The 25652-nt window shown below is 37.1% G+C and overlaps 1 protein-coding gene across 1 annotated transcript; it reads right to left on the reverse strand.

Annotated features, from left to right (window-relative positions):
- Window positions 1-1448: 1448 nt before the first annotated feature.
- On the reverse strand, window positions 1449-22291 carry LOC120632094 (nose resistant to fluoxetine protein 6-like). The gene is made up of 13 exons (XM_039901884.1): window positions 21988-22291; window positions 20800-21020; window positions 20017-20231; window positions 19702-19787; window positions 19152-19333; window positions 17817-17968; window positions 16313-16481; window positions 12206-12399; window positions 7058-7205; window positions 5398-5581; window positions 4105-4247; window positions 2543-2652; window positions 1449-1596 (listed from the first exon to the last, which is right to left on the reverse strand). The coding sequence occupies exons 1-13, from the start codon at window positions 22289-22291 to the stop codon at window positions 1461-1463; spliced, it is 2244 nt and encodes a 747-aa protein (XP_039757818.1). The 3' UTR covers window positions 1449-1460.
- Between the last annotated feature and the right edge of the window lie 3361 nt (window positions 22292-25652).

The following is a 25652-nucleotide window of genomic DNA, read 5'->3' on the forward strand; positions in this document are numbered from 1 at the left end:
CCAACAGTCTATTTCTCCGACAGTCAGTGTGTCCAACAGTCTGGTTGTCAGTGGGCTATATCTCATAAATCGTACCTAATAGGTAGAGTTGAAATTTTCATTAATGTGTAGATATTTCTAGCAGCTGAAAAAAAAAAAGAGTTAAAATTTAAAGGTGTACAAGAAATGTGTATATTTGCAGTTACAGAACATTCTGTGCAGTTCACAGCTCGTCCGGGGTAGTACTACCGCTTACTTATTTCTGCCGCTAAACAGACTTGCTGTGTTGCGGTTGGAAGGGTTGCCGGTGTAATTAAACGTACAATGGGGCTTAAAACCTACGCCTTAGAGATGTATCGAGTACATGTTTTGCTGAGTAACCGAGTTCAGAGTTTTACTCGCCAAACGGAGCAGTTACTCGGTCGATTTCAGGTCTTCACATCTTAGAGAAGCGATAAAAGTTTTATACAGGCATGGCCACCTGGGTTGCGAGCGAGCGGTCACTCTGCTCCCACTTCAAGTGCCTTTTATACAAGTTTAGTGCGTCTCGTATACAGGTCACAGGTGTCTTTTATACAAGTTTAGTACGTCTAGTATACAGGTCACAGGTGTCTTTTATGCAAATTTAGTACGTCTAGTATACAGGTCGCAAGTGTCTTTTATGCAAGTTTAGTACGTCTTGTATGCAGGTCACAAGTGTCTTTTATGCAAGTTTAGTACGTCTCGTATACAGGTCCCAAGTGTCTTTTATGCAAGTTTAGTACGTCTCGTATACAGGTTGCAAGTGCCTTTTATGCAAGTTTAGTACGTTTCGAATACTCGTATTTTGTTTATATGCGTATTATGTGTTTCATTTTTTAAATTGTTACACGCCTCGAATCTTAAAGTTGGCCACGGCTGGCCCTGTGCGGATTGGTGTCCTTTAGTGGGCTGATAATTAGAGTTATAATGATGAATTGCGTATTAGAACGTTTTTCTCGTAACTATGTCCATGGTTCCACAGTTTCTGCGGTTTTATTTCCTTTATCAATCTCACAAGTGACATGGGAAAATATTTCGATTTTCGAATGACAAGGTAATGACAAGGTTGCTTGGAAGCATCCGGCTCCGCTTTCATCTCTCAGAAGATAAAAAATGAATGTTAAAATGTAAAATGTAAATTGTTGATGTTGGAAAAGAGCAACTGCTGAGTTTCTTGCCAGCTTCGTCTCGGTAGAATCTGCCTTCCGAACCGGTGGTAGAGTCACTACAAACAGACAAACTTGACGTTTCAAAAGTGCTTATATTAGGCCTAAATAAATAAAATAAATGAATTTTGTTTTTTTTTTTAATTTTGAATCGTTTTTCTAAATTGACCGAACTTGCACAATTCTGCACGGCTTACAAATAAAACTGTTTTAATATGTTATTAAGAAGTTTTAATGTATTAATAACAATTAATGACTAAGATTTTTCTTTTATGTAAAACAAAAATATAAATATTACATTTTCGAAGACATAACTTGTACAGTCGATGGTAAGTTCTGTTCAAAGTGGCCGTTATCTGAAATTGTTTTGTCGTTAACATTGTTTGAGCGGTTATTTTCTACGTCTGAGTTGTCGCCGTGATTGCTGTTCCTGGAAATGAATAAAATACTTTAAAGGTTACCTTCATTCGAGTTTTTCACTTTTATCCATCGATATAGGTAAATGAATAGATGTAGACCTTGGAAGAATGAAAAGAGTTCAAGGCTATTACAGTCCACTGCACTGGTCAAGTTCGGATTGAGATCTTTATGGAGAACTCACAGTCAATAAATAAAATAAATAAATAAATATACTATGACAATACACACATCAAAATATTGGATAGAAGCAGGCGTTACTTTGCGGAAATCCATAATATATTATGAAAATTTGTTATACGTTTATATGTGAAAATTTGTTAAACCTTAATATAATGTACGTTTATATTATATTAAGGTTAATTTGTTATACTCCGCGAACAGTAGGAGAATCTGTATTGTGTAATTTATAATTACTTCAATCGGTATACTCCAGGTACAGCTCTGGATTTTATCAGTTCATTTTATAGTAGGAGCTTCTTTACTCTTACATTTTTTTTTACACTACAAGATACTTAATAAGTCGCTGCATGTTTTTATTGTTTTTTCTTGTATTTGAAACTTAATCATTGTTTTTATTTATCTTTGTTTAATTGACTCTTATTCTCTTTTTTTATTGGCATTTACTATGTTCTACTTTTGTTTTATTGGTACTATACATTAATTGTTGGAGGTGGGCGTTAATTGTTGCGAAACAGTTTTGTACTACTGCAACAGTTATCGTGGCACCATGTTTATTGTGTCAATTCTGTACCCTTACCAATATTCTGAATATATGAAATAAATAATCGGTCTTTACGCGACATCATACCGGAACGCTAAATCGTTTAGCGGCACGTTCCAAAATCTGCCAGGAATCGAACCCGGAACTGCCAAGTTAAAACAACAGCACTCACCGCTGCGCTAGGGAGTTAATCAACAAAATATGGTAGTAAACTTAGGGAAAAGTTAGTAATTACCTTGGTCGAAGGCAAATGTTCAGCATATTCAGGACAGGGGCTTCTGCAAAGAGTTTGATGAGTAGCGAAGCTAAAGTACCCTCGAAAATGACTCCAATACATGACGTCAACTGTAATAAACATTATAATATGTTTATAATATACGAGCTGTTGTTTTTAATACGGTTTTTTTTTTAAATCCCGCAGGAACCTGGGATAAAAAGTAGCCAATGTTACTCCCCGTTTTTTTAGCGTAACTCTATGAAAAAAATCAAGTCTATTGGTTGCTTAGTTAAGGCGTGAAGTAAGGACAAACAAATAAAGACACTTTAGCATTTATCTTTATTTATATATTTCTTGTGAGCGTATGTATGTCACTGAACTCCTCCTAAGCGGGTGGACCGATTTAAATGATTTTTTTGTTATGCGTTTGGGTGGCACACTGGATGGTTTAGATTCACAAATCAGTCCGACAGATGGCGCTGGGGTCCGCTAGTATAATTAAATAGTAAAATATAATTAAATAGTAAAATAAAACAAAGTCGTGTTAGTTACACCATTTATCACATCATTTTTGATTTGTTTGATTCCTCTTAGTCCGGAATAGGATAATAAGTGTTAAAATTCAATATTTAAAAAAAATATTTAAAATCAAACAAATTATGTAGCCGTTCATTAGTAACAAAACACAACTGACAGCGCACGTCAAGTTGTCTATACCTAATCGTAAAACTGTTGATGCGACCTATAGAGAGGTACATTCGGAGTAAGATGAGTTTTACGTATTGTAATTTATAAAGACATTGAGATGTACAATATATTAAGGCGAAATGAAATTCGCGGGGACTGCTAGTAATTATATAATTGTAGTGTATGTGAGTTTGTTTTATGTATTAAAATTGATAAATCGGTTTTCTTTTCTTTCTTTTTTTTTTGCACCAACCATCAGTTCATCTTTGCTATCCCTACTTTTAGTGGGTGCCTGGGTGGGATCACATCCAGTGATAAGGCCGCCCTTACACCCTATTAGTTCATAAGATTTGTTTCTTTTTTTAAATTTCATCTTTCAATAATTTCGAATTTATATACCCAAAAAGGTTTGAATCCGCCTTCCAATCAACAGCGCTTACCGCTATGCAATAAACAAATAAATAAATATACTACGACAATACACACATCGCCACCTAGCCCCAATGTAAGCGTAGCTTGTGTTATGGGTACTAAAGATGACTGATGAATATTTTAATGAATTATATATACATAAATACTTAGAAAATACATATAAACACCCAGACACTGAAAAACACTTATGCTCATCACACAAACATTTTCCAGTTGTGGGAATCGAACCCACAATAAAGGTTACAGTAAACCCGCAATACAGGTTGTCAATATTTTTTTATAAAAGAAGAAGGCAACGGTAAGACCCTTAGGAGCCAAGAAAAAACCCGAGGAGTGGTATACATATTGTGTAGGATAGGGGACGAATTTTTGTAAAAGAAACTTATCAGAAAGTTAAGCAGATTATGGGAATCGCAATAAATGACTAAGATACACAAATTTGAGTAAAGAATATTACTTACAATATTTAAATTGTCACTGTGCTGCGGGTTGCGGGCGACGAAAACGTTTCGCGCTATCAGAGTTGTGTGGAACAGGTAGAGGCCGTAGGTGAGGCGGCTCAGCGGCACCCATGGACACCAGCTCAAGAAATCATTTATGAGGGCTGGAATAAAAAATGTAACTAACTACTTGTTTCCCAAGACTTCGATCGGTTTTGGTCATTGAAAAAGTCCGTGGGAAACGAGTCTTATAGCTGACTATTAGTCACTAAATATTCTATAGCTGACTCCAAGATGCAAAAGATCTGTTGGCACAAGTATCATGTTCTCTTCCCAAATAGCAGCTAGAAATCTTAAACGAATCACCTTTTTAGTGCATCGGGAACGGATGGTGTTATCAGTAATTAATAAATAAATATATTACGTCAATTCACACTTCGCCATCTAGCCTCAAAGTAAGCGTTGCTTGTGTTATGGGTACTAAGATAACTGATGAATATTTTTATGAAAAATATACATAAATACTTATAAATTACAGATAAACACCCAGCCACTGAAAAACATTTTTATCACACAAACATTTTCCAGTTGTGGAAATCGAACCCACGGCCTTGGACTCAGAAAGCAGGTTTGCTGCCCACTGCGCAAATTGGTGTCAATTAATTTATGCGCTTATACAAAGCATGACGAGAAAGGTCTCGCTATTCGCCCATACTATGGTTCAGCTCCACGTACACTGCGCTCTCGAGCACATCCATACTGCGCCGTAGCAACTAGCTAACACATAGGATCATTCACGCACGTATCCCAGGGAGCAGCACATGACGAGCAAGGGCACGCCGCCTGCCTACACGGAGCTGTTGAGTGCCGCGTACACTGCGCTCTCGATGACTTCGTAGCTACGCCGTAGCAACATGATACAGAAGATCACTCACGCATGTAGGGTAGCACATGACGAGCAAGGACACGCGCGCCGCTCGCCCACATGGGGCTGTTGAGTGCTGCGTATACTGCGTTCTCGTAAACGTCGTAACTACGCCGTAGCAACATGAGAAAGAGGATCATTCTCGCTCGTATCCGTGGGAGTAGCACATGGCGGTTGAAAGCCGCGTACACTGCGCTCCCGTTGACGTCGTAACTACACCGTAGCAACATGAGACAGAGGATCAATCTCGATCGTATCCGAGGGAGCAGCACATGACGAGCAAATCCACGCTGCGCCGGTCGCGCACACGGGGCTGTTGAAAGTCGCGTACAATGCGCTCTCGAGAACGTCACAACTACGCCGTAGCAACATGACACAGGATCACTTACGCACGTATCCGAGGGAGCAGCACATGACGAGCAAGGCCACGCTGGTCGCCCACACGGGGCGGTTGAGCGCCGCGTACACGGCGCTCTCGAGCACGTCATAACTGCGCCACAGAAACATGGGTCCGGTGCATGTTACCACGGCCATGATAAGGATGCTAAAGGTCGCTCCGAGAACTGCCCATTTCTGAAAATACAAAAGGCACTTAACTTAAAGAAGTCTTCTGGGTATGCACCCTTCGGGTGAAGGGCAGACACTATCCCAGGCATGCGCTTAACCTCTCTCCAGGTAAATCCAATCCTATGCGCCTACGCTATGGTTATTTTTGGTTTTTCCATTTTGTGGGTTCCAGTCGAGGCCTGTCTGGGAACATGGTCCTGGTCTCTGCGTAGGGTGTGGCCAATACACTTCTACTTGCGATGTGATATTTGGATTTCAATTAGATCTTCATGGCACAGTCTCCACAAATGCAAAATGCACTACTTTAAACATTTTTATTTTATTTATTATCTGTGTTAACTTTTCTTAATTTTTATGTTACTTTTTAAGTCAATGTTAAAATCTACATTGCAAAATGTTCGAGTTTCTGAAACGCTTTGATCTTGCATCACAAAAACATCGTAGAAAGCATGTTATGAATGATCTGTCTGTCTGGGTGTTGCTTTAATTTTTATAAAAGCTACGTATTTGGAAAGCTATCGCGAATTATAGCAAATTAAGCTGAATTTTCACAGAATTACTTGAATAAGTTTAAAGAAAAATAGTAGGTATTTTCTTCCAACTTCCAAGAGTGTATTTGTCTTAGATTACCACTAAATTAAGGGCCTTAAATCTCATCTATATTCATTATTATAGAGGTAACGTTTGTGAGGTTGTAGTGGGTAATCTCCGGATCGACTAAACTGATTTTGATATTTTTTTATCAATCAAAAACAATATAAATTGTGAGTGCCATAGGCTATATCTTAACCCGAAAATGAGATGAGACTTTTATTGGTAGTCGGATTTGCAAACTAAGTCGACAACAAAACAGGCAAACTACAATGCTTCGTTTATGAAAAGTTTCAGGGCTTGATGTCTTGGTGGCCCCCACGAAGGGGCCCGCTATATTTGTCAAAAAAAAATGTTAATCTGTCAACGGAGGGGCGTTATTTGAGTCAGAAAAAGTAGTTAATATAAATATTTTCAAATATGTCAGCGGGTCGATAGAATATTATCAGTCATCACTTCGATCGTTCAAATCTATCAGTCAGTCTAAATCATGAAGCATCTTCAAAAGTCGTTTCAAAGAATATTATTTATCTACGGAGTCATAAACTTATATATTTGCTCTGTATGTATTCGTATATATTTATATTGTATGTATTTATTTCTATATTATTTGTATTTGTATTAGCTATTCGTGTATTATTGTTGTATGTAGTTGATGTAGTTTATATTATGACATATTTTTAAAATTGCATTATCCCGTTTCCTTAATCATTTTCTTCTTTCATTAAAGGTTGTCTAGAAGAGATCTCTTAAAGCAATAAGACCGCCTTTGCGCATTTTTATTTTTCAATTATTTATGTTTTTTATATATATTATCTTTATCCCTTAATTGTGTGCAATAAATAATGTATCTATCTATCTATCTTTGTTACTAAGGTCACATGAACCTACCCGTGGAATCTTTTTCAGGTTGCCGCTAGCGGTGATCCTCGAAAATATGTAGCCACTGAGGAAACCGATCAGGTAGGGAGCGTAACGTGTGTGACTCTTGATGTAAGTCAAGTGGAACTGCTTCGGTCCTCGAGGGTTCGATACGAAACTGTAACGAAAACAAGAAATACTGTAAGCTCGATATAACAGGAATACGCTCGAAATATTCACAGAATATTTTGTGTTATATTCACTTTAAAAATAAATAATTAAATTACATTACTATGGGTGGACAGCGGTGATAGCCCAGTAGGTCTTCGACTTCACTTTCGCGGGGCCGAGTTCAAACCCCAGCATGCATCGCTAACTTTTAAAAGTTATGTGCGTTAAGCAACAGAAATTTCACTTGCTTCAATGGTGAAGGAAAACATCGTGACGAAACCGGCTTACCTGAGAGTTTTGCATTATGTTCCCAAAGGTGTCCACCAATCCGCACTGGGCCAGCGTTGTGGACTGCCGACTACGGCCATAACCCCTTCTCATTGTGGAAGGAGACCCGTGCCATTTAGTGGGCCGGTATTGAGTTGATATGATGATGATATTATGATGAATATGGGAGGCTCCAACACAACGGGCTAACCTGTTATGGAGTGTGGCAGTTATATTAACCTATACCCTATTCGGTTAAACCGATCGATTGGTTGTCTCACCAGACCAGACCAGAGAACATTCAGAAATTAAAAATTCCCAAATTACTCGTACCCGGAAATGAACCCGCGAACTCCAACTTAAAACCACAGCACTCACCGCTGCACCAGGGAGGTCGTGGTTTTTGCTGTTTTTATGGATAATGTTACGGAACCTTTCGTCCGCGAATCCGACTCGCACTTGGCCGGAATTTTTTATTCAGTGATTAAGCATAATTTCTGGATTCGTAGTAATAAATAAGAATGTTATTCCGCAGCACAATGAACGGTTAATTATTACGAACAAACGATGATCGATTGTTTATCGTTTCACTATGCAAATAATAAGTTCCTACTAATTATTTGTTGTACTTACTTACCATAAAAACAATAAAAACAGGTTTTTTTTGTAGGCTTTTTTTTCAAAATCAATACAAAGGTAAACTTTTATTTTAGATAAGATTATTTTAATTTATTAACGCAAATCATTATACTATACTTCCTCATACAGAAACTAAATGCGACTATGTAAATCGAATAAAAAACAAGCAAAAGGAAGTCAGACTGTCGCGTTGAGGGTTTTGTAAATTAGAACAAACGTATCTAAATACAACTTTCTTACGTTGTCAATTATTTCAGATTGATGTCGATAAAATAATTCATCTATGAAAATATATAAACTATGTTTATTTTCGATTTTGGTTATAATTTTAGAGCTTTTAAATTGTGGGAGGCTTCGGTCTATGCTAGTTGTTGTTAACAAAGAAGTTCCGTCAATACATTCCAGGGTACGATGCTGTGTAGAAACCGTATAGGAGGAGTAAGGGCATAGGCTTAGTAGGTATAATAAAGTACCACACTCCTTGCATATTAGCCAGATTGGGTTTCAATCATCGATATTAAATTTATCGAACAGGCTTAGTTCTGCCGCAAATTCAAATTCAAATTCAAAATTTCTTTATTAATGTAGGCCTATCACAGGCACTTACGAAGCGTTAATACATATTTGTTTACATAATTGTAACGGGATGGTGATAACTTCGATCGCCAACTTAAATCTAAAGCTACGCAACAAACTTAGCCGGGTAAACAGGTTTTTTTTTGTTATCACCATCTTCCAGTAAATTTATATTAAGCTATGAAGCTAGAGCAATTCACACCCAAGCTTTTAAAAGCACGCCTATGCAGTGAGGAAGATACGCCACATCACGGACATAGAAACTGCTAGGCTAGTCTATTTTAGTTACTTTCACAGCATTATATCATATGGAATTTTACTATGGGGTAATGCTGCTGATATTGGCACTATTTTCGTGCTGCAGAAGAGGGCTGTTCGTGCGATCTATAAAATGGGTCCGAGAGAGTCATTGAGAGATAAATTTAAAGATGTTAAGATAATGTCAGTTTTTAGCCAATACATATTTGAAAATTTAATGTATGTGCACAAAAATATTTCACAAAAATGTGACTGCAATAATTTGAACATTAGAAGCAAAACTTGCAGTGCAATATACTAAACTAATTTAAATAAGTAATTCATTTAATAGAAATTGTATACAATTTTACAATAAACTACCAGTTGATATCTTGGAGATGTTTCTGAGAAAGTTCAAAGTTTGTGTTAAACGTAAGCTTATAGAAAAGTCCCATTATAGTATTAAGGACTACGTCAACGATAAAAATGCTTGGGTGTAAATTATTGCTCTAACCACATGTAATGTACGCATCAAAAGTGCTATATATGTGCCTATTTGGATACAGAAATATTTGACTTTGAATACCCTGTAAAAGTCCACTGCTGGACTAAAGGCCTCCCCGAATGGAAGGAACTACACCACTATGGAATTCATGGTGTAGCTCTAGACTTAATGAGTATCTACGCGATAGAATTCAGAAAGTCGACGTGAATGGAAAACGGTCTATTGGATCAGTTGTGAAAATGGGTGTCCCACAGGGGTCTATATTAGGACCATTTCTGTTCTTTATTTACATTAATGACCTTCCTTACCTTGCCAAGGACAAACACGGGATAGTTCTGTTTGCCGATGATATATCACTAACTTTTAAAATAAATCGACGTGAACTAGCTTTTGACGACGTAAACAACTATCTCGCTAAAGTGGTACTGTGGTTTGAAGCTAATAATTTGGTTCTTAACGGAAAAAAAACCAAGTGTATAAAATTCACTTTACCTAATGTTAAACACGTGAAAACCACTGTACTACTTAATAATGAGGAACTGAAACTGGATGATACGACAGTTTTTCTAGGAATAACGTTAGATTCTAAACTTCAATGGGGCCCTCATGTAAATAATTTATCGAACAGGCTTAGTTCTGCTGCCTATGCGGTAAAGAAGATACGCCATATGACCGACGTAGAAACTGCTAGACTGGTATATTTTAGTTACTTTCACAGCATTATGTCATATGGAATTTTACTTTGGGGTAATGCTGCTGATATTAGTACTATTTTCGTGCTGCAGAAGAGGGCTGTTCGTTCTATCTACAAAATGGGTCCGAGAGAGTCATTGAGAGATAAATTCAAAGATTTTAAAATAATGACAGTGTATAGTCAGTACATATTTGAAAATTTAATGTACGTTCATAAAAATATTTCTAAATTTAAGAAAAAATGTGACTGCAATAATTTAAACATTAGAAGTAAGAATAAACTTACAGTGCAATATACTAGGTTACATAAAATTCATAACTCGTTTAAAGGAAATTGCATACAATTCTACAATAAACTACCAATTGACATCTTGGAGATGTCTTTTAAAAAGTTCAAAGTTTGTTTTAAACGTAAGCTTATAGAAAAGTCCTATTATAGTATAAAGGACTACGTAAACGATAAAAAAGCTTGGGTGTAAATTATTGCTCTAACCAGGTTGCTCTTCTAATAATTTAAAATGACATTGTGAGATGGTGATAACAAAAAAAAAAAAAACACCCGGCTAAGTTTGTTGTGGGCTTCTTCTTAGACCGGGACGCTTTTGGAACCCTCGTAGCTTTAGTTTTAAGTTTACGAATGTGGTTATCGCCATCATCTCACTACCGTGTAATTCTTATGTACGCATCAAAAGTGCCACCTGTGGGCCTACTTGAATAAAGATATTTTTGACTTTGACTTTGACTTTGACTTTGGGGTTGCCCATCACCACACTGGGCAGACGGGTTGGTGACCACAGTAGACCGCAGTAGTAGCACTGAGAAAGCTGCTGCCCGTTCTCCGCTATATTAGCCCTTAGTCGCCTCGTACGACACCCACGGGCTGAAAGGTTGGTAACAACTGTATATCTGCCTTTGAATGGGTTTAATATAATATTAATTTAGGGTTTTATGTAACACTAGCGGACCCCAGCGCACCACAGCGCCACCTGTCGGGCTAATTTGTGAATCTAAACCATCCAGGGTGCCACCCAAACGTATACCAAAAATTCATTCAAATCGGTCCAGCCCTCTAGGAGGAGTTCAGTGACATACACACGCACACAAGAAATATATATATATATATAACGATATATTTTTTCTATTCCCCTACGTTAGCCCTTGATAGCAATTTCACCGGTGGTAAGTGATGATGCAGTCTAAGATGGTAGCGGGCTAACCTGTTAGAGTATGGTAGTTATACCCCTAATCGGTTCACGGGCACGTCTTTATCGGTAGGGTGGTAACTAGCCACGGCCAAAGCCTTCCACCAGAGAAAATTACCCATTACTAAATATGATTAAAAAATCAAAAATCAAACCCCGGCGCGACAAACCTTGTAAAACGTTTAAACACAATTAATTTATTATTAATTCTCATAAGATAAAACTGATTTGTAATCTTAGATTTGCCCAGTAATTATAATATTAACTCGACAGTGAAGCGTCGTAGTTAGCAATATTTTCCGTTATTGCATTGTAAAAAGGTACATTACAAACACGCAATGTAGCAAAATCACTTTGCGTAACAATATTGACGACGTCTTTGGTTTCTATCAATCTACAGCCTATAAAAGTCCACCGCTGGACTAAAGGCCATAAAGGCCTCCCATTGCGGTTGGGGGGGTAAACGGATTGATGGTAGTAGTATAACAGTAGTATATAGTAGTCGTACAATATAGATATGATATGACATCACCACACGGCACTATATTATCTCTCTCTTAGGATGACGGAACGGATTTCAAGGGTTTATAGCTAAATGGAAAATTGTATTAAAAATTAAAACAGAACTTTTAAATTATAATAATTTAACTTGGCGAAGTATACATATATGTATACGTATATGCACGTTTTCACTGAAAATATTTACCATTTTAGGTTAAATGTAACTACCAGTAAACTGACTGCATTATACCTTGGAGGTGAAATTGCAGTCAAGCGCTAACTTTTAGTAGAATAAAAAAATTGTGCGAGAAGACGCACAAATAACTTAAATTTACCGACACCAAAAAGAGAAGCAGTAACATGTCTTTTTAAAACAACTTCACTTACTCAAAGGTAAACAGCTGTATAGCGGGTAGCGAGTTCAGATAGTTGATGACACCAGGTGTTATTATAGCTGCCAGAAGCACTAGAACTGCTGCTATCCGTCCAACACCCGGGTGACGTTTGTAGAACCAGAAAAGCAGTACGGTGACGATGAAGTAGTGGTAATCGCAGGGAATGTACCAGCTGATGACTAAGCACTAAACAAAAATAAAATATCATAGAACGTAATTCCGTCTCATCTATTGGCTGCATTTATACAAGCGTGGTTGCGAGTGGCTGGTTTAATTTTTACTACAATAAATAAAATATCCTAGAAAGTAAATCTGTCACATCTATTGGCTGCATTTATACAAGCGTGGTTGAGAGTGGCTGGTTATATTTTTACTACAAAAAATAAAATATCCTAGAAAGTAAATCCGTCACATCTATTGGCTGCATTTATACAAGCGTGGTTGAGAGTGGCTAGTTATATTTTTACTACAAAAAATAAAATATCCTAGAACGTAAGTCCGTCATATCTATTGCCTGCATTTATACACGCATGTAGTGGAATGTAGCTAATTTTATTTTCGTTGGTAGTTGCTCTCATGTTTATGTAACGCCATGATCTGTTTTGTGTGTTAAATAAAAAAAAGGCATAAATTGAGGAGGGACATTAAGGTTAAGTAAACTGAATAACTTGCTACTCATGGAATAGGTATAACGAAGAACGGGCAGCAGCGTCCTGTGTGCAACTACTACAATTATTCAATTAATAATCTTTATTGGCACACTACAAGTTAAAAAAAAAAAAACAGAAGAAGAATAAAAAAAATTAAAAACAATCTGAAGCAGTATACCTAGGCCCTATCGCTTATAGTTTAGTCGACAAGTTGAAAATGGTACAAAATAGCGATACTGCTCTTAAAATTATGTGCGATAGCTCATTGGATCCGAAATGACGCCTAGAAAAATGTGCCAAAAGCGTGTATTAGCACATAAAAAGTTATAAACAATTGAAGATGAAATAAATGGCATTTCTTTTACACAAATAAAATAACACATAAAAAAAAATTTACTTTAAAATATCATAAATACATAAATAACGGTCAATTCTATTACAAGTCGTCTTTAATGTAAACTATACTGATTTTTGACAGCCTTTTTTAAATATATTAAGTAATTTAGACTTCCGTATGTCGATTGAGCATTCGCGCATTCCACAGCTCAAGGGCTTGCACTGTAAACGAGTTGTTGTAGAACTTAGTTCTAAGAAGGCATAATAAGAGATTCATACGTATACAATCTACTGCGATCACTAATCCGTCTGTATAGCTTGTTAATTATGGGCCTAATGCCCGCTTTAACTAAACCTACGCATTGCCTTAATCGAATGCCTAAAAGCGATGTCTATAGATATAAAAGTTTCACCGAAAATAACGGTTCATGTATGCCTAGGAATCTCCTTAGATTCATCATCATCAATAGTGAAATCGGATATAAGAGTATTTTCAGTTCTACTACGACTACTTTATCCAAAATTCCAACCGTGAGCGAGTTTCCAATCGTAAAATCAATTTTTATACATACCAGACATTTTTATACAGATCCTTTTTTTTACAATGAAAAATTGCACAATTTTGCAAAGTTTCACAATTTCTTAGCATTGTGTTGCAAACAGGCAATTGCGTTGCATTGCGTTGGGAAATGTTTTTATTTTTTATATCTTAATTTTAATTTTTTTTTGGATTCGTGCGATATATATATAATATGCAAAATGTACCATGATACATATAATATTTTTTAAAGTCGCCGCGATTTAAGTTCATTAATTCCTGAGATGATGCTATCTAATATATATAAATCTCCTGTCACGATGTTTGTCCGCGATGGACTCCTAAACTACTTAACCGATTTTAAATTTAATTGGCAGACCGTGAGCAGTCTGCTCCAACTTAAGAGATAGGATAGCTTAGATCTTTAATTATAGTCGCAATTTTATTTTATTGCAAATTATTTGTCTATAATTAATTGACAGTCACATGTTATACATATATATAACTACTATACTCATTTAAGGCTTAGCGATACTGAATAATTTAAAAACAAAATCAACCGCAGACGAAGTCGCGGGCAACAGCTAGTAATCCTATAAATAGTAAGCACATAATTGTTCCACTATGTTATTATGCCAACCGGAAATGACTAACCTTACATAAGCGACGCATATTACTAGCGGTCGCTTGGATGTATCTGATATCCCGTGAGATTAAGAAATTTTCCTATATGCCCAATATATTGTACCTATTTATTTAGTCTGGTAGGATTTTTTTTCCGTGATAAAAGCTTCGGATCATTCATCCGTCACCATTCTCAGCCTAATAATATCTTACAATTTTACTTGTTTACTTTAAACTGTTAAATATGTACAGTTTGTGTTAGTTTTAGCTTTATTTGTTCTTTTTTACAATTTATTTAATTTTTGTTAATTTGAATTTTTTATATATTTAAAGTGAACTCTTATTATAGTTATAACGCAACGGGCGGTTGTTTGCTCAGTTTGATACTGGAGCAGACTGAAAATCAGCGCTGAGCATTGTTGCTAATGCTCAGCATAAGGCACTCAGCCTTATATTTGCGGCCATTTGCCATATTGTTAATATTAATTGATAAACATTTAGTTAAAAATATTGCATTAACAATAGTGTATGGCAATAAAGGATTATTATTATTATTTTTACAATCTGAGCCCCTCTCAGAGGAGATACGGAATTAGAGCACGCTATTTCTGGTTGATTGAGCCCACCAACCCGCACTGAGCCAGCGTAAAACGTTGCCTGTAATGGGCCGGTAATGGGTCGAGGTGATGATTGCGGGGCGGCAAATTTTATCGACTATTATTTAATATCAGAGAAATAGCAGCAGTGCCCAAATATAAAAGTTTTTCAGCAGATGAGCCTAATTAGTTAGTGTACAGCCATCGCCTATAAATAGGGCATCATTTCGCATGGCATTCAAGTTACACGTCCTGCAAATTGCTATCCTGTCTCCATCAACCTTCTAGCGTAACTGCTAAGGCTCCTATGCTAGTAATGACACCGGCAACCACCCTTTCAGGCCAGAATGCGGCTCGGTGGAAATACGCATGGCGACAGTACTTTCCCGACGAACTCTGTCTACTTAAACTTAGGTTTTGCCTTAACTTAAGTGCTGGAGATACAACGGTCCACTATAGTTTTTTTTACTCGGATCCTGTATGTAATTAATAAACTGTGTTGGGTAGAAGCAGGCGTTACTTTGCGGAGTTCCATAATATAAAAGTAAGGAAAGTAGGAATATCTGTATGGTGTCATTTATAATTGCTTCAATCTTGTCAAGTTGATGGAGACAGGGTTACAATTCGCAGGACTTTTTCCTTATAATATATAAGGCTGCAGGACTTCGGCCTCACTTTCAGTGAGGCATTTGCAGTGTGAGGGTTCCCACGATGTTTTCAAAGGCGTGTTAGTTCCACAAATAAGCACTCAGCGAGCGTGATGGACTATGGCCTAACCCCTTCTCATTAGGCATTCTCTTCGTTAGGCCATAGTGTTAACTTATTATGTCGTAAGACTACAACACGCAACCTCAAATATGAATTAATTAGGCAGTTAAATGAGACAACGTTTGAAATACTTAATCACTCATTTAAACGAAACAAATACAGTTAAACAAATTCAATATGTAACAAAACTATCGATATTAAAAATAAAACACTGCGCTTGCGCCGGAATCTACCCCACAATAAACCTTTTTCTTCGCGCCCGCGCCCTCTTGACTCCGGCGCCGCCGCCGTGGCGCCGCTTACGTCATCGGGGTTGCCAACAATAGTCCATCACGATTCATAGGCCATAATCATCAGAGAGATTAATATATTTTTTTGAGCAACATGGGCAAAATATGACAATATGAGTCAACAACATTCTCCTTTTGCTTTACAGTTTTTTTACCAATTTTTAGACCCTTTTTGTTACCTTGTCAATCTTGAACCCAATGCTGACTGCATCACAATTGATTATTCAGTACTGATGTCCATAGACTATGATAGACGCATCATTGTTGATGAAGATGATGAATCAAAATATTGCTTACCATGTTCTCGCTGTTAACGTAATTGCTGATCATGAGCAGGTTCAGCCACCAGTTCTCCCGGCATGGCTTCGTATCCTCAGCTATAGCTCTGTTCCATAATGGACCGGACCCTATGTAGGGGTATATTGCGCAGATGTAGAAAATTACCACTGCGTAAGTTACCACCAGTCTGTAAAAGTAACCTCTATGGTTTAATAAGCCACTCACTTTGAGTTATTTTGTATTCAGTTGCCAACTAAGCTTAGAGGTACCAAAACTAAATAAGCCATTCGGCGAGATAATATTTAGTTCATTGCAAATATCTGGGGATGGGATTTATGTAGAAAAAAAAAATTACTTAAAATAATATTGATAGGGAACAATATATTGTCGATAAATATAACTATTAATTTTTTACCGATTACACCAACATTTGTATTGTAAATTATAGCTCTTGGTGGACGGTTGTAAAGGATAGTAAAGGACACCTCAGTGGTCCTTGGTGGGTGGCATGTTGACTAGCATTCTTAGGTTTTTAATAATGTTTAATCGTAGAGTAAAACCTATTTTGAAATTGTAAATGGCTGGTAAAGCATCTTTTAAAATGTGAAAGCCTTTGTCTTGTCAAGAAAAAAAAGGGAAAAAGAATAAGTCGAAAAAAATTTTAAAAAGATTGTGTTGTAATAATATCGTTTAAGTAATTAAGATCAGAATTTCGGACATCCCTACTAATATTATAAATGCCAATGTAAGTTTTTTTTTACGCTTTCACGCAAAAACTACTTAACCGATCCTCATGAAACTTTGTACACATATTTTTGGAAGTGTTAGAAGTAATATGGGATACTATTTATCCCGACATTAAGCTCGGTTCCTTTGGGAGGGGGATGAAAGTGTTAGACGATTTTACACTATAACTCCGACAAATTATAATCGATTTAAATAATTATTTTTGTACACTAGAGATTATAACATGTGTTTAATTTTGCGCAAACTGTGGTTGGATATAGAGGATAGAACTCTTCAGCGGACAGCAGAAAACCCCTCATTTAAGGCTTAGCGATACTGATACTTGAATTTTATTTAGAACTACAACTAAATTTAATGCCACATCAAAAAACAAAATCAAACGCAGACGAAGTCGCGGGCAACAGCTAGTTTAAAATAAATAGCAAAGTTATTTTCCATTACGAAGCTATCGTAGTTAAACATGGTTAAGTTCCTAATCACCTAGTTACTTTTATGAAATATACGATACGACCTATTCTCATACTTACCAAATAAACATACAAAAGTTCATAATAATCGGCCGAGACGTATCTGAACCGTGCTGTCTCAAACACCGTAGACTAGGAGTACTAAAGCTTTTTGAGACATGACAGGCGATGGTTTTGCCACTTACCATAAGGCAGGTCAGGATGGACCTGGTCCAGGTCCTAGGTCCTGTATGGACCGTCAATTGATACGATATAAGAAAAATTCTCTTACTGACTATTGAGAAACGTGGGCAAGATATTATAGTTACCTGACATATCGCTTGAAGAATAAGACTATGAGATTGGGGAATCTCTTGGCTTTTGCGAGTCCGACCGCAGTCAAAAATCCGGATATCATGAAGAAGGTATCCACCACTATATCCTCGTGCAGGACAAATAGTCCAACTAATGATAGTGCTTCCTAAAATATTGAACACATGCATTAGAGTTTACTATGGTTAAACCTGTGTAGCGGTGATAGCCTGTGGGTAGGATTTAAACTAGCACTAAACTTTATTATACGAGTACATCTCATTTTTAAGGCTGTAATATAAACTTTACTTTACTTTAATAATTAATTATTGACCCTTGTTTTGTTTTTTTTAACATTAAATTCAAAATTAATTTATTTCAAGTTTTACTTTATAAGCACTTTTGAAACGTCAAGTATGTATGTTTGTAATGCCTCTACCACCGGTTCGGAAAGATTCTAACGAGAAGAGCCGGCGAGAAACTCAGTAGTAACTCTTTTCCAACATCAACATTTACAATCATTCTTCTATCTTGCGGGAGACGAAAGCGAAGCTGACTGTTTCCAATCTACTTTGTCATTAATAAATGCATCAAATAAACAGTACCCTCGCTGTATTACATGTGTTTTTACACATTTTTTAAAATTTTTGTATTAATAGGTCCGGAATTGCCTTAGGAATCATGTTGTTAAAGCGTATTGGACACACACAAAGGAGTTTTGTAAGTTTTATTATTATATTTATCTTTATATATATATTTCTTGTGTGCGTGTGTATGTTACCGAACTCCTCCTAAACGGCTGGACCGATTAGAATGATTTTTTGGTATGCGTTTGGGTGGCACCCTGAATGGTATAGTTTAACAAATCAGCCCAACAGATGCTTCGACTACACTTTCGGAGGGGCGAGTCGAATCCCAGCACGAACCTCAAACCTATCTAAGTTATGTGCGTTTTAAGCTATTAAAATATCACTTGCTACAACGGTGAAGGAAAACATCGTGAGGAAACCTGCATACCTGAGAGTTCTCAATAATGTTCTCCATGGTGTGTGAAGTCCACAAGTCCGCACTGGGCCGGCGTGGTGGACTATATACAATTGGCTATATGAGTTATAAGTATTCTCCAAAATTCAAAATTCATTTATTATTAGGCAGATTCTACCGAGAAGAAGCCGGCGAGAAACTCAGCAGTTGATCTTTTCCAAAATCAACAATTTACATTTTACATTTTAACGTTCATATTTCTTTCTTGTGAAGATAGAAATAGGAAGATGAAAGCGGAGCCGGATGCTTCCAAGAACCTTGTCCTGGTTGCTCCTTTTGCATTGCTATTTTTTTATCTATTTTCTTACCTTGTCAACTGCAAACCCGTTGCTGACTGGACCTCCATTGAATATCCCGTACTGATGTCCATTGACTATGATACACATGGACAAAAATTTCATGCCATATATCACGTCGGTTCCCGCGTCATTTCGATCTACAAGCTTGCTCGCGTTCGTTCGTAGATCGAATGCCTTTATTACCCGATGTTCTAAAAATTAGAAAAAGAAAAGTGAGTTGGGAAAAGTTTGTAAGCTAGCAACATTCCGCGGGTGTTAAGTGAGATGTGCGCGGGACGTTTTCACTGGTTTTGGGCACAATGCACTGCATGCAATAAGGGCTGGATGAGGGTTCTGTATGTTTCGTAATTCTATGCTCACATATGAATGACTTACAGGCACTCATAGGCTTTAAAAGAAAATTCTAAAGAATGTAGAGCATGGTAGGCAGTAAAGTACATATTATATACACTTACTTTACTACCTATTATGCATGTAAATGTTATATCTGCATATATTAAAAAACGTACAGATAACATATAATATAATAACAGGGTAGGTGTCATAAGTAAAAACTTACTAAAATTGTTTTCGGCGGAGTCTTTCTTCTTGCAGTTTAACAAGGTGCATATCAGCACAATGACCACTAAACAGGCTGTCATGGCGCTAAAATGAAAAATAAAAATAATATATTATATTTTTCCCGGGAAAGCCTCTGTGAAAAGTCCCCCGGGATTCAATAAAATTGCATTCGTTAACTTATCTTGGGAAAATTTTGCATGGAAATATAGTACATTATTTAAAACATGTTTGCGTTGAACTAATTGACTAATTAGAAGTTTAAAGCAAAACCTTTGTTTACGTTACGGATTACTTACTTACTAAAAATACGTACATAAAAGCATAGAAAAGGTCATCATAGTGTAAAGCCTCGTCTGCCTTCTGACAGCTGTCATTGACAGAGATGCGCGCGCGTAGGCCTACCGCTCCAAGATGGCTGTGCGCGAGGAGCACGCCCGTCAACTTCTCCACCGACCTGGGCTCGCACACCGCCGGGACGCAAACTCCCCAGGTCAGCTGGTTTAGTGGCCTCTTTATCGGCGATTCGTACTTGAAGAGGAAATAAAAGATGTTTATTTATGACACACCGCCTGCGCCATTAGACGCGCGTGCGTTCAAATTTGTGTCCTGTGTGCGCTCAATCACAAGAGTTACTTAACCGAGCGAATTTAGTGAATGGTTGCTGGTTAGATGCAAACTAGAACGCCGATGAAAGGCGATAAAAAATTCTCCGTGCACAATGTAACATCAAAATCTTTGAATGCGTGACAAAATGTTAAAGAAAGAGCTAATAGCAATCTTCTAAAACAATCGAAAAATTTGGGATATGGGTTTAATAGAACTGCCATTCCTCAAACAGGTTAGCCCTGTAACAATAACCACTTGTCAGGGGATTCGATAGCAGACATGAGACAAGGAATATAGTGAAATGAAAAATAAATTTACATACAATGATTAGGGTACACTTTCTGCATATATCATCACGACAGTCCTGGACAAAAGGCTCTTTCAACGGATGGTCTTGCCTAAAATCACTACGTTGTATTCCCTTAGTCGCGACAAGAGGAGGTGTGGTATCGCCGGTGGAGGGGTGTAACGTTTTAAGATACTCACTAACCTCTATCACATTTAGCGCGGACTCATACGGGTTGAAGGGGTCGGCAGCCGTTTTTACAGCACGCACCGTTCTTTCCAGCACGATGTCAGACAAGCAGTACTGCGTCCTCAGCTCCGGATGCTGTTTGTACCAGGGCGCACTCATACACTCGTCGAAGTTACCAAGGTGGAACCTGTTGCCGTAAAGTAGACCTTCTGGCTCTGATGATATGGAGTCCCAATCTTTGGAGGAAATATACGCATATTTTTAAATTATTTTTTTGGTCTCCTTTTATATATTTGCGAGCGTTGATAGCCTAGCGATAAGAGCTTCAGCATTCTGTCGCGGTGACCGAACTCGATCCCCGGAACATAGCTAACATTTCGGATCTATGTGCTATGAAAATAAAGCTTAATTTGCTATACTCTGCGAACAGCAGGAGAATCAGTATGGTGTAATTTATAATTTCTTCGATCCTTATACTCCACACCAAACAGATCTTCGGCAATGTACCCTCTATGCACGTTTCGCTCCGAAAACAGAGCATCTTCAGGAGATGTTGACTTTACAATGAATAAATGTTAAGATTTCCGCAAAGTAACGCCTTCTTCTATCCTATAGGATCGAAGTGCGTTTTTTTAATTTCAAAATATCGCTTGCTTTAACTGTGCAGGAAAACAAAGTGAGGAAACGTGCATACCTGAGAGATTCTGCAAAAAGTTCTCGAAGGTGTTTTATACATATGCTATTGCGGACTCTTTTGTATCAATCTGAAGCTTAAAAAGCAAATATCAAGCTCTGCATATGTTGTATTGAACTCAATTATATATCTCACATAGTTAAGGCAGCGTTCGTAAGAAACTATTTCGATCGACCGTTTTTTCTCCGACTTACATTGTAAATCCGACTACCACGAAAAGTTCTTTTCAGTTTTCTCGTTAATGTATAACCTATGGCACTCTACAATAACGTAGCTTTCTATTGGTGAAAACATTTTAAAAATCAGATCAGTAGAACCAGAGATTACCCCTAACATCCTATAACAAGCTCACAAGCTCACAAACGTTACCTCTTTTTAATATTAGAATAGATTACTTCAAAATCGATTCTATTACTTTGTAATCTATAGTACTCTATTAATTATCAATCTTTATTTTTCAGAGCATGAACTAACGTGAGTGTATAATAATATTTTTCAACAAAACTTACCCCATACGGCCCAAAGCGTGAAATTCTGCAAATTATGTAGCATCAACAGCGTCCTTTCCAAACAAGGTTGCTCGGCATCACTCCAATTTTGATTCTTCAAAGCGAAAAGAACGTCGTCTAAATAAACCTGACTGTCGTTCACATTAAACGTCTTGTATATCTCATGCTTTTTATCAGCTTTCGTTTCGGATAAAACAGCTTCGTTTCCCGATGGCGTGGTGGAATCCGCGTTTTTAGTCGAACGCACAACCGACGCATGTGTTATTACAAAGTTTATTAAAACTAGAACGATTATCGGTTTCATGTTGACTCTTTGAGAGCTGTTTGTTTAATAATCAGAGTTTAATTGAGATACCTACTGTCATTTCATTATACTTGGTAAGTGGAAAAAAAATTGCATAATCGAGTCAGGCAATCTTAGGAGTCATCGGTAATTACTTACTGTATCTATTGTGTTGGATTTTTATAATCGCAATACCGTTATATTAGAATAGAATAGAAATCTTGTGTTATTTATTCAAATAAACAAACAGTTTTTAATTATATCGCTAGTCGCTCTGACCTACTGTTTACAATATTAGCGTTATATATATATTACGACATTACACATATCGCCATCTAGTTCCAACGTAAGCGTAGCTAAGAAAAAGGTAAAAACATTCACGTTTATCACACAAACATTTTGCAGTTGTGGGAATCGAACCTACTGCCTTGGACACAGTAAGCGAGGTCACTGCCCACTGCCGAAACGACCATCTATTAGTCGCATCAGCCTCGGGCTAGTAGGCTGGGTAAACTGGTGGCTGGCCCTATCTCTCAAAGGAGCGCGGAATTTAGAGTTATGACCCTTCACGCATCTCCAATGTGAGATGGTGGGCTTTAACGATTATAATAACATTAAGTGATATCATTGCCAACTCATTAACGGTGCAGTACTGTCTTGGCTCTCCGCCCATAATCACTACGCTGGCCAGGTGCTACACTTCAAATTTTTTCAAATTCAAATTCAAAATCTCTTTATTCATGTAGGCCCATCACAGGCACTTATGAATAGTACATACATACATGTTAACATAATTGTAAGGGTGGAAAACGCAACAATAGGTGGACAGTCTAGTTGACTGCTGGAAACTGGCGGTACAAGTCTGCAATTTACAAAAGCCCGACATAAATCCACTGTTTAATAATAGGCTCCTATTGGTTAATACGATAAATTCAAATTCAAATTCATAATTTCTTTATTCATGTAGGCCTATCACAGGCACTTATGAAGCGTTCATACATAATTGTTTACATAATTGTAAGGGGATGGTGATAACTTCGTTCGCCAACTTAAACCTAAAGCTACGAGGGTTCCAAACGCGCCCTGGTCTAAGAAGAGCCAACAACAAACATAGCCGGGTAAAATTTTTTTGTTATCACCATCTCACAGTAAATTTATTTAGCTATGAAGCTAGAGCAATTCACACCCAAGCTTTTTTATCGTTTGAGTAATCCTTAATATTATAATAGGATTTTTCTGTACGTTACGTTTTATATAAGTTTGAACTTATTGAGAGACATCTCAAAGATTTCATTTGGTAATTTGTTATAAAATAATAATGAATTTGCAATTTTGCGTAGCCTAGTAAACTGCACAACGAGTTTATTTTTGCTACTAATATTTATATTGTTACAGTCCATATTACAGTCCAGTCCTTCACACGCCTTTGAGAACCTTATGGTGAACTCTAAGGCATGCCGATATCCTCACCATGTTTTCGTTCACCGTCCAAAGTCCTAAGTGATAATAAATCAATCTAAAAAAAAAAAATCGTAAAAACTATGGCAATGGTTTACTTAAAAGCGTTTCGGTTTCACATATAAGTCTCAGAGACAGTAAACAATGTACATACGTCTAAAGCCTCTGAAGTATAATTTCGGTTTTCATTACATGTTGTATAAGCGAAGCGTAACGTCGCAACAGTTAATATATTAAAGACTAGCTGTTGCCCGCGACTTCGTCCGCTTTTGTTTTTGTTTTTCGAAAGACATGTGCCTCATAAATGTGGCAGCACTTTATGTATTTAGGAAAGCTAAGCCTGGTTAAATTCGTCAAACACTTTCGTCCCCTCTCCCAAGAGAACTGAGCTTAATTTCGGGATGAAAAGCATCCTATATTACTTCTTAACCTTCAGGAATATGTGTACATAATTTCGTGATGATCGGTTTAGTAGTTTTTGCAGGAAAGCGTAACAAACAAACTTATATTCACATTTATAATATTAGTAGGGATAGGGATAAATAAACCATACTAAGACTAATAATTACAAAAATAATAAATTATAGATAGATACAAATGCACACCTAACCTGTAATAACTTAAAAAAAGAATTTTGGAGGTTTAAAAAGTGTTTCTAGACACGACATTCGAAAACGTTTGATGGTGCTTGTCGTATCTTATGGCGTAGTGGCTTGTGGATACTTTCCGATTAGCTGCGTTCAATTTTCTCACCAGAATCGGTTGATAGTTTACAGTCAAACCGTACAGCGCCATCTCGTGATAACGTGGAGTACAACTTAGTATCATTTCTCCTGTGCCCGGTGCACCCTATGTTACTTTACAAAAAGGGGATTCAAAGAGCTTCCTCAAAATATTCACAGATGGCATTGATGATCACATTTCATTATTTTCTCTTTGATAATAGTATTTCAACCATATCAAGTACCTATTTGGAATGTAATTAATATCGTAATGCGTAGAAGGATATTAAAAAGATATAATTTGTTGTTAATAGTATCAATCAATCAATCCTAACCGTATTCGGTCACAGCGACTGTTTCGGATTCCGGCTGAGAGCGCCGCTGGTGATTTCTTAGATGACTCGCATAACCTGATTTTGTGCTAAACGTGCGGATGCATTCGCTACACGTCAACAAACCGGCAATGTAGTTGTATGATACGGCCGCTGGTGGTCGGGCCTTTGGCTCAACCTTTAGCTCATCGCGTTACAAGATCGCGCTCAGCTCCTACAAGATGTCGTAGTTATAAACTAAACCTGACTTATATAGAAGACAGATGGTCCACCTGATGTTAAGTGGAAAACCATCGGAAATAACCCGAGCAACTCTTTGTAGGCGGTAGTACTTCTTTGGACCAGCTATGACAAAGAGAGCTCATGCGTATGTGACGAAGATCGAGTTGTTTTGACATTATTGGTAGAAAACCCGCTTCGTCTCTTGTGCTAAGGTTGTAAAATGGTAAAGGAGCAACAAGATATATTTTCTCAGCATACTCTCTGTAAAATATCGACAATCTGTCTACTTCACGATGCTAAGACTTCCTTAAATAACCTATACCGTAGGTATATAACATTATTGGCTTTTCAGTTTTAAAATTAATAATGGCAATATTTTTACCCCTTTAAAAATGAAATATAATTCTTCTTTGCCCTTCAAAAAAATATAAAATCAAGAATATTGCCAGGCTTAATACAAGAAAACCTTTGCCATTCAGGTCGGCGTAAATGTTGAAACATAATATACAAAGACCCTCAGCATTGCTAGCATGGGCAGGAGACAATTATCTCCCCGGGGAAAGGATAAAAAATTATCTTCTCCCACAGCAGTATCAACTCTCAGAGCATTGGCGCAAAAGTGGAAATAATATCCAAATAATATATGTG

This window comes from Pararge aegeria, chromosome 19 (genome assembly GCF_905163445.1).
Source record: "Pararge aegeria chromosome 19, ilParAegt1.1, whole genome shotgun sequence".
Lineage (NCBI taxonomy): Eukaryota > Metazoa > Arthropoda > Insecta > Lepidoptera > Nymphalidae > Pararge > Pararge aegeria.

Bases quoted from the DNA above. Each gene is read 5' to 3' on its own strand.
- LOC120632094 (XM_039901884.1), bottom strand. From the start codon at position 22,291: ATGAAACCGATAATCGTTCTAGTTTTAATAAACTTTGTAATAACACAT. The intron at 19,334-19,701 runs GTAAGTTTTTAC...TCTAATTTTTAG, and splicing joins CTCCGCCGAAAACAATTTTA to AACATCGGGTAATAAAGGCA. The intron at 12,400-16,312 runs GTAAGCAATATT...ATTTTTGTTTAG, and splicing joins ACGTTAACAGCGAGAACATG to TGCTTAGTCATCAGCTGGTA.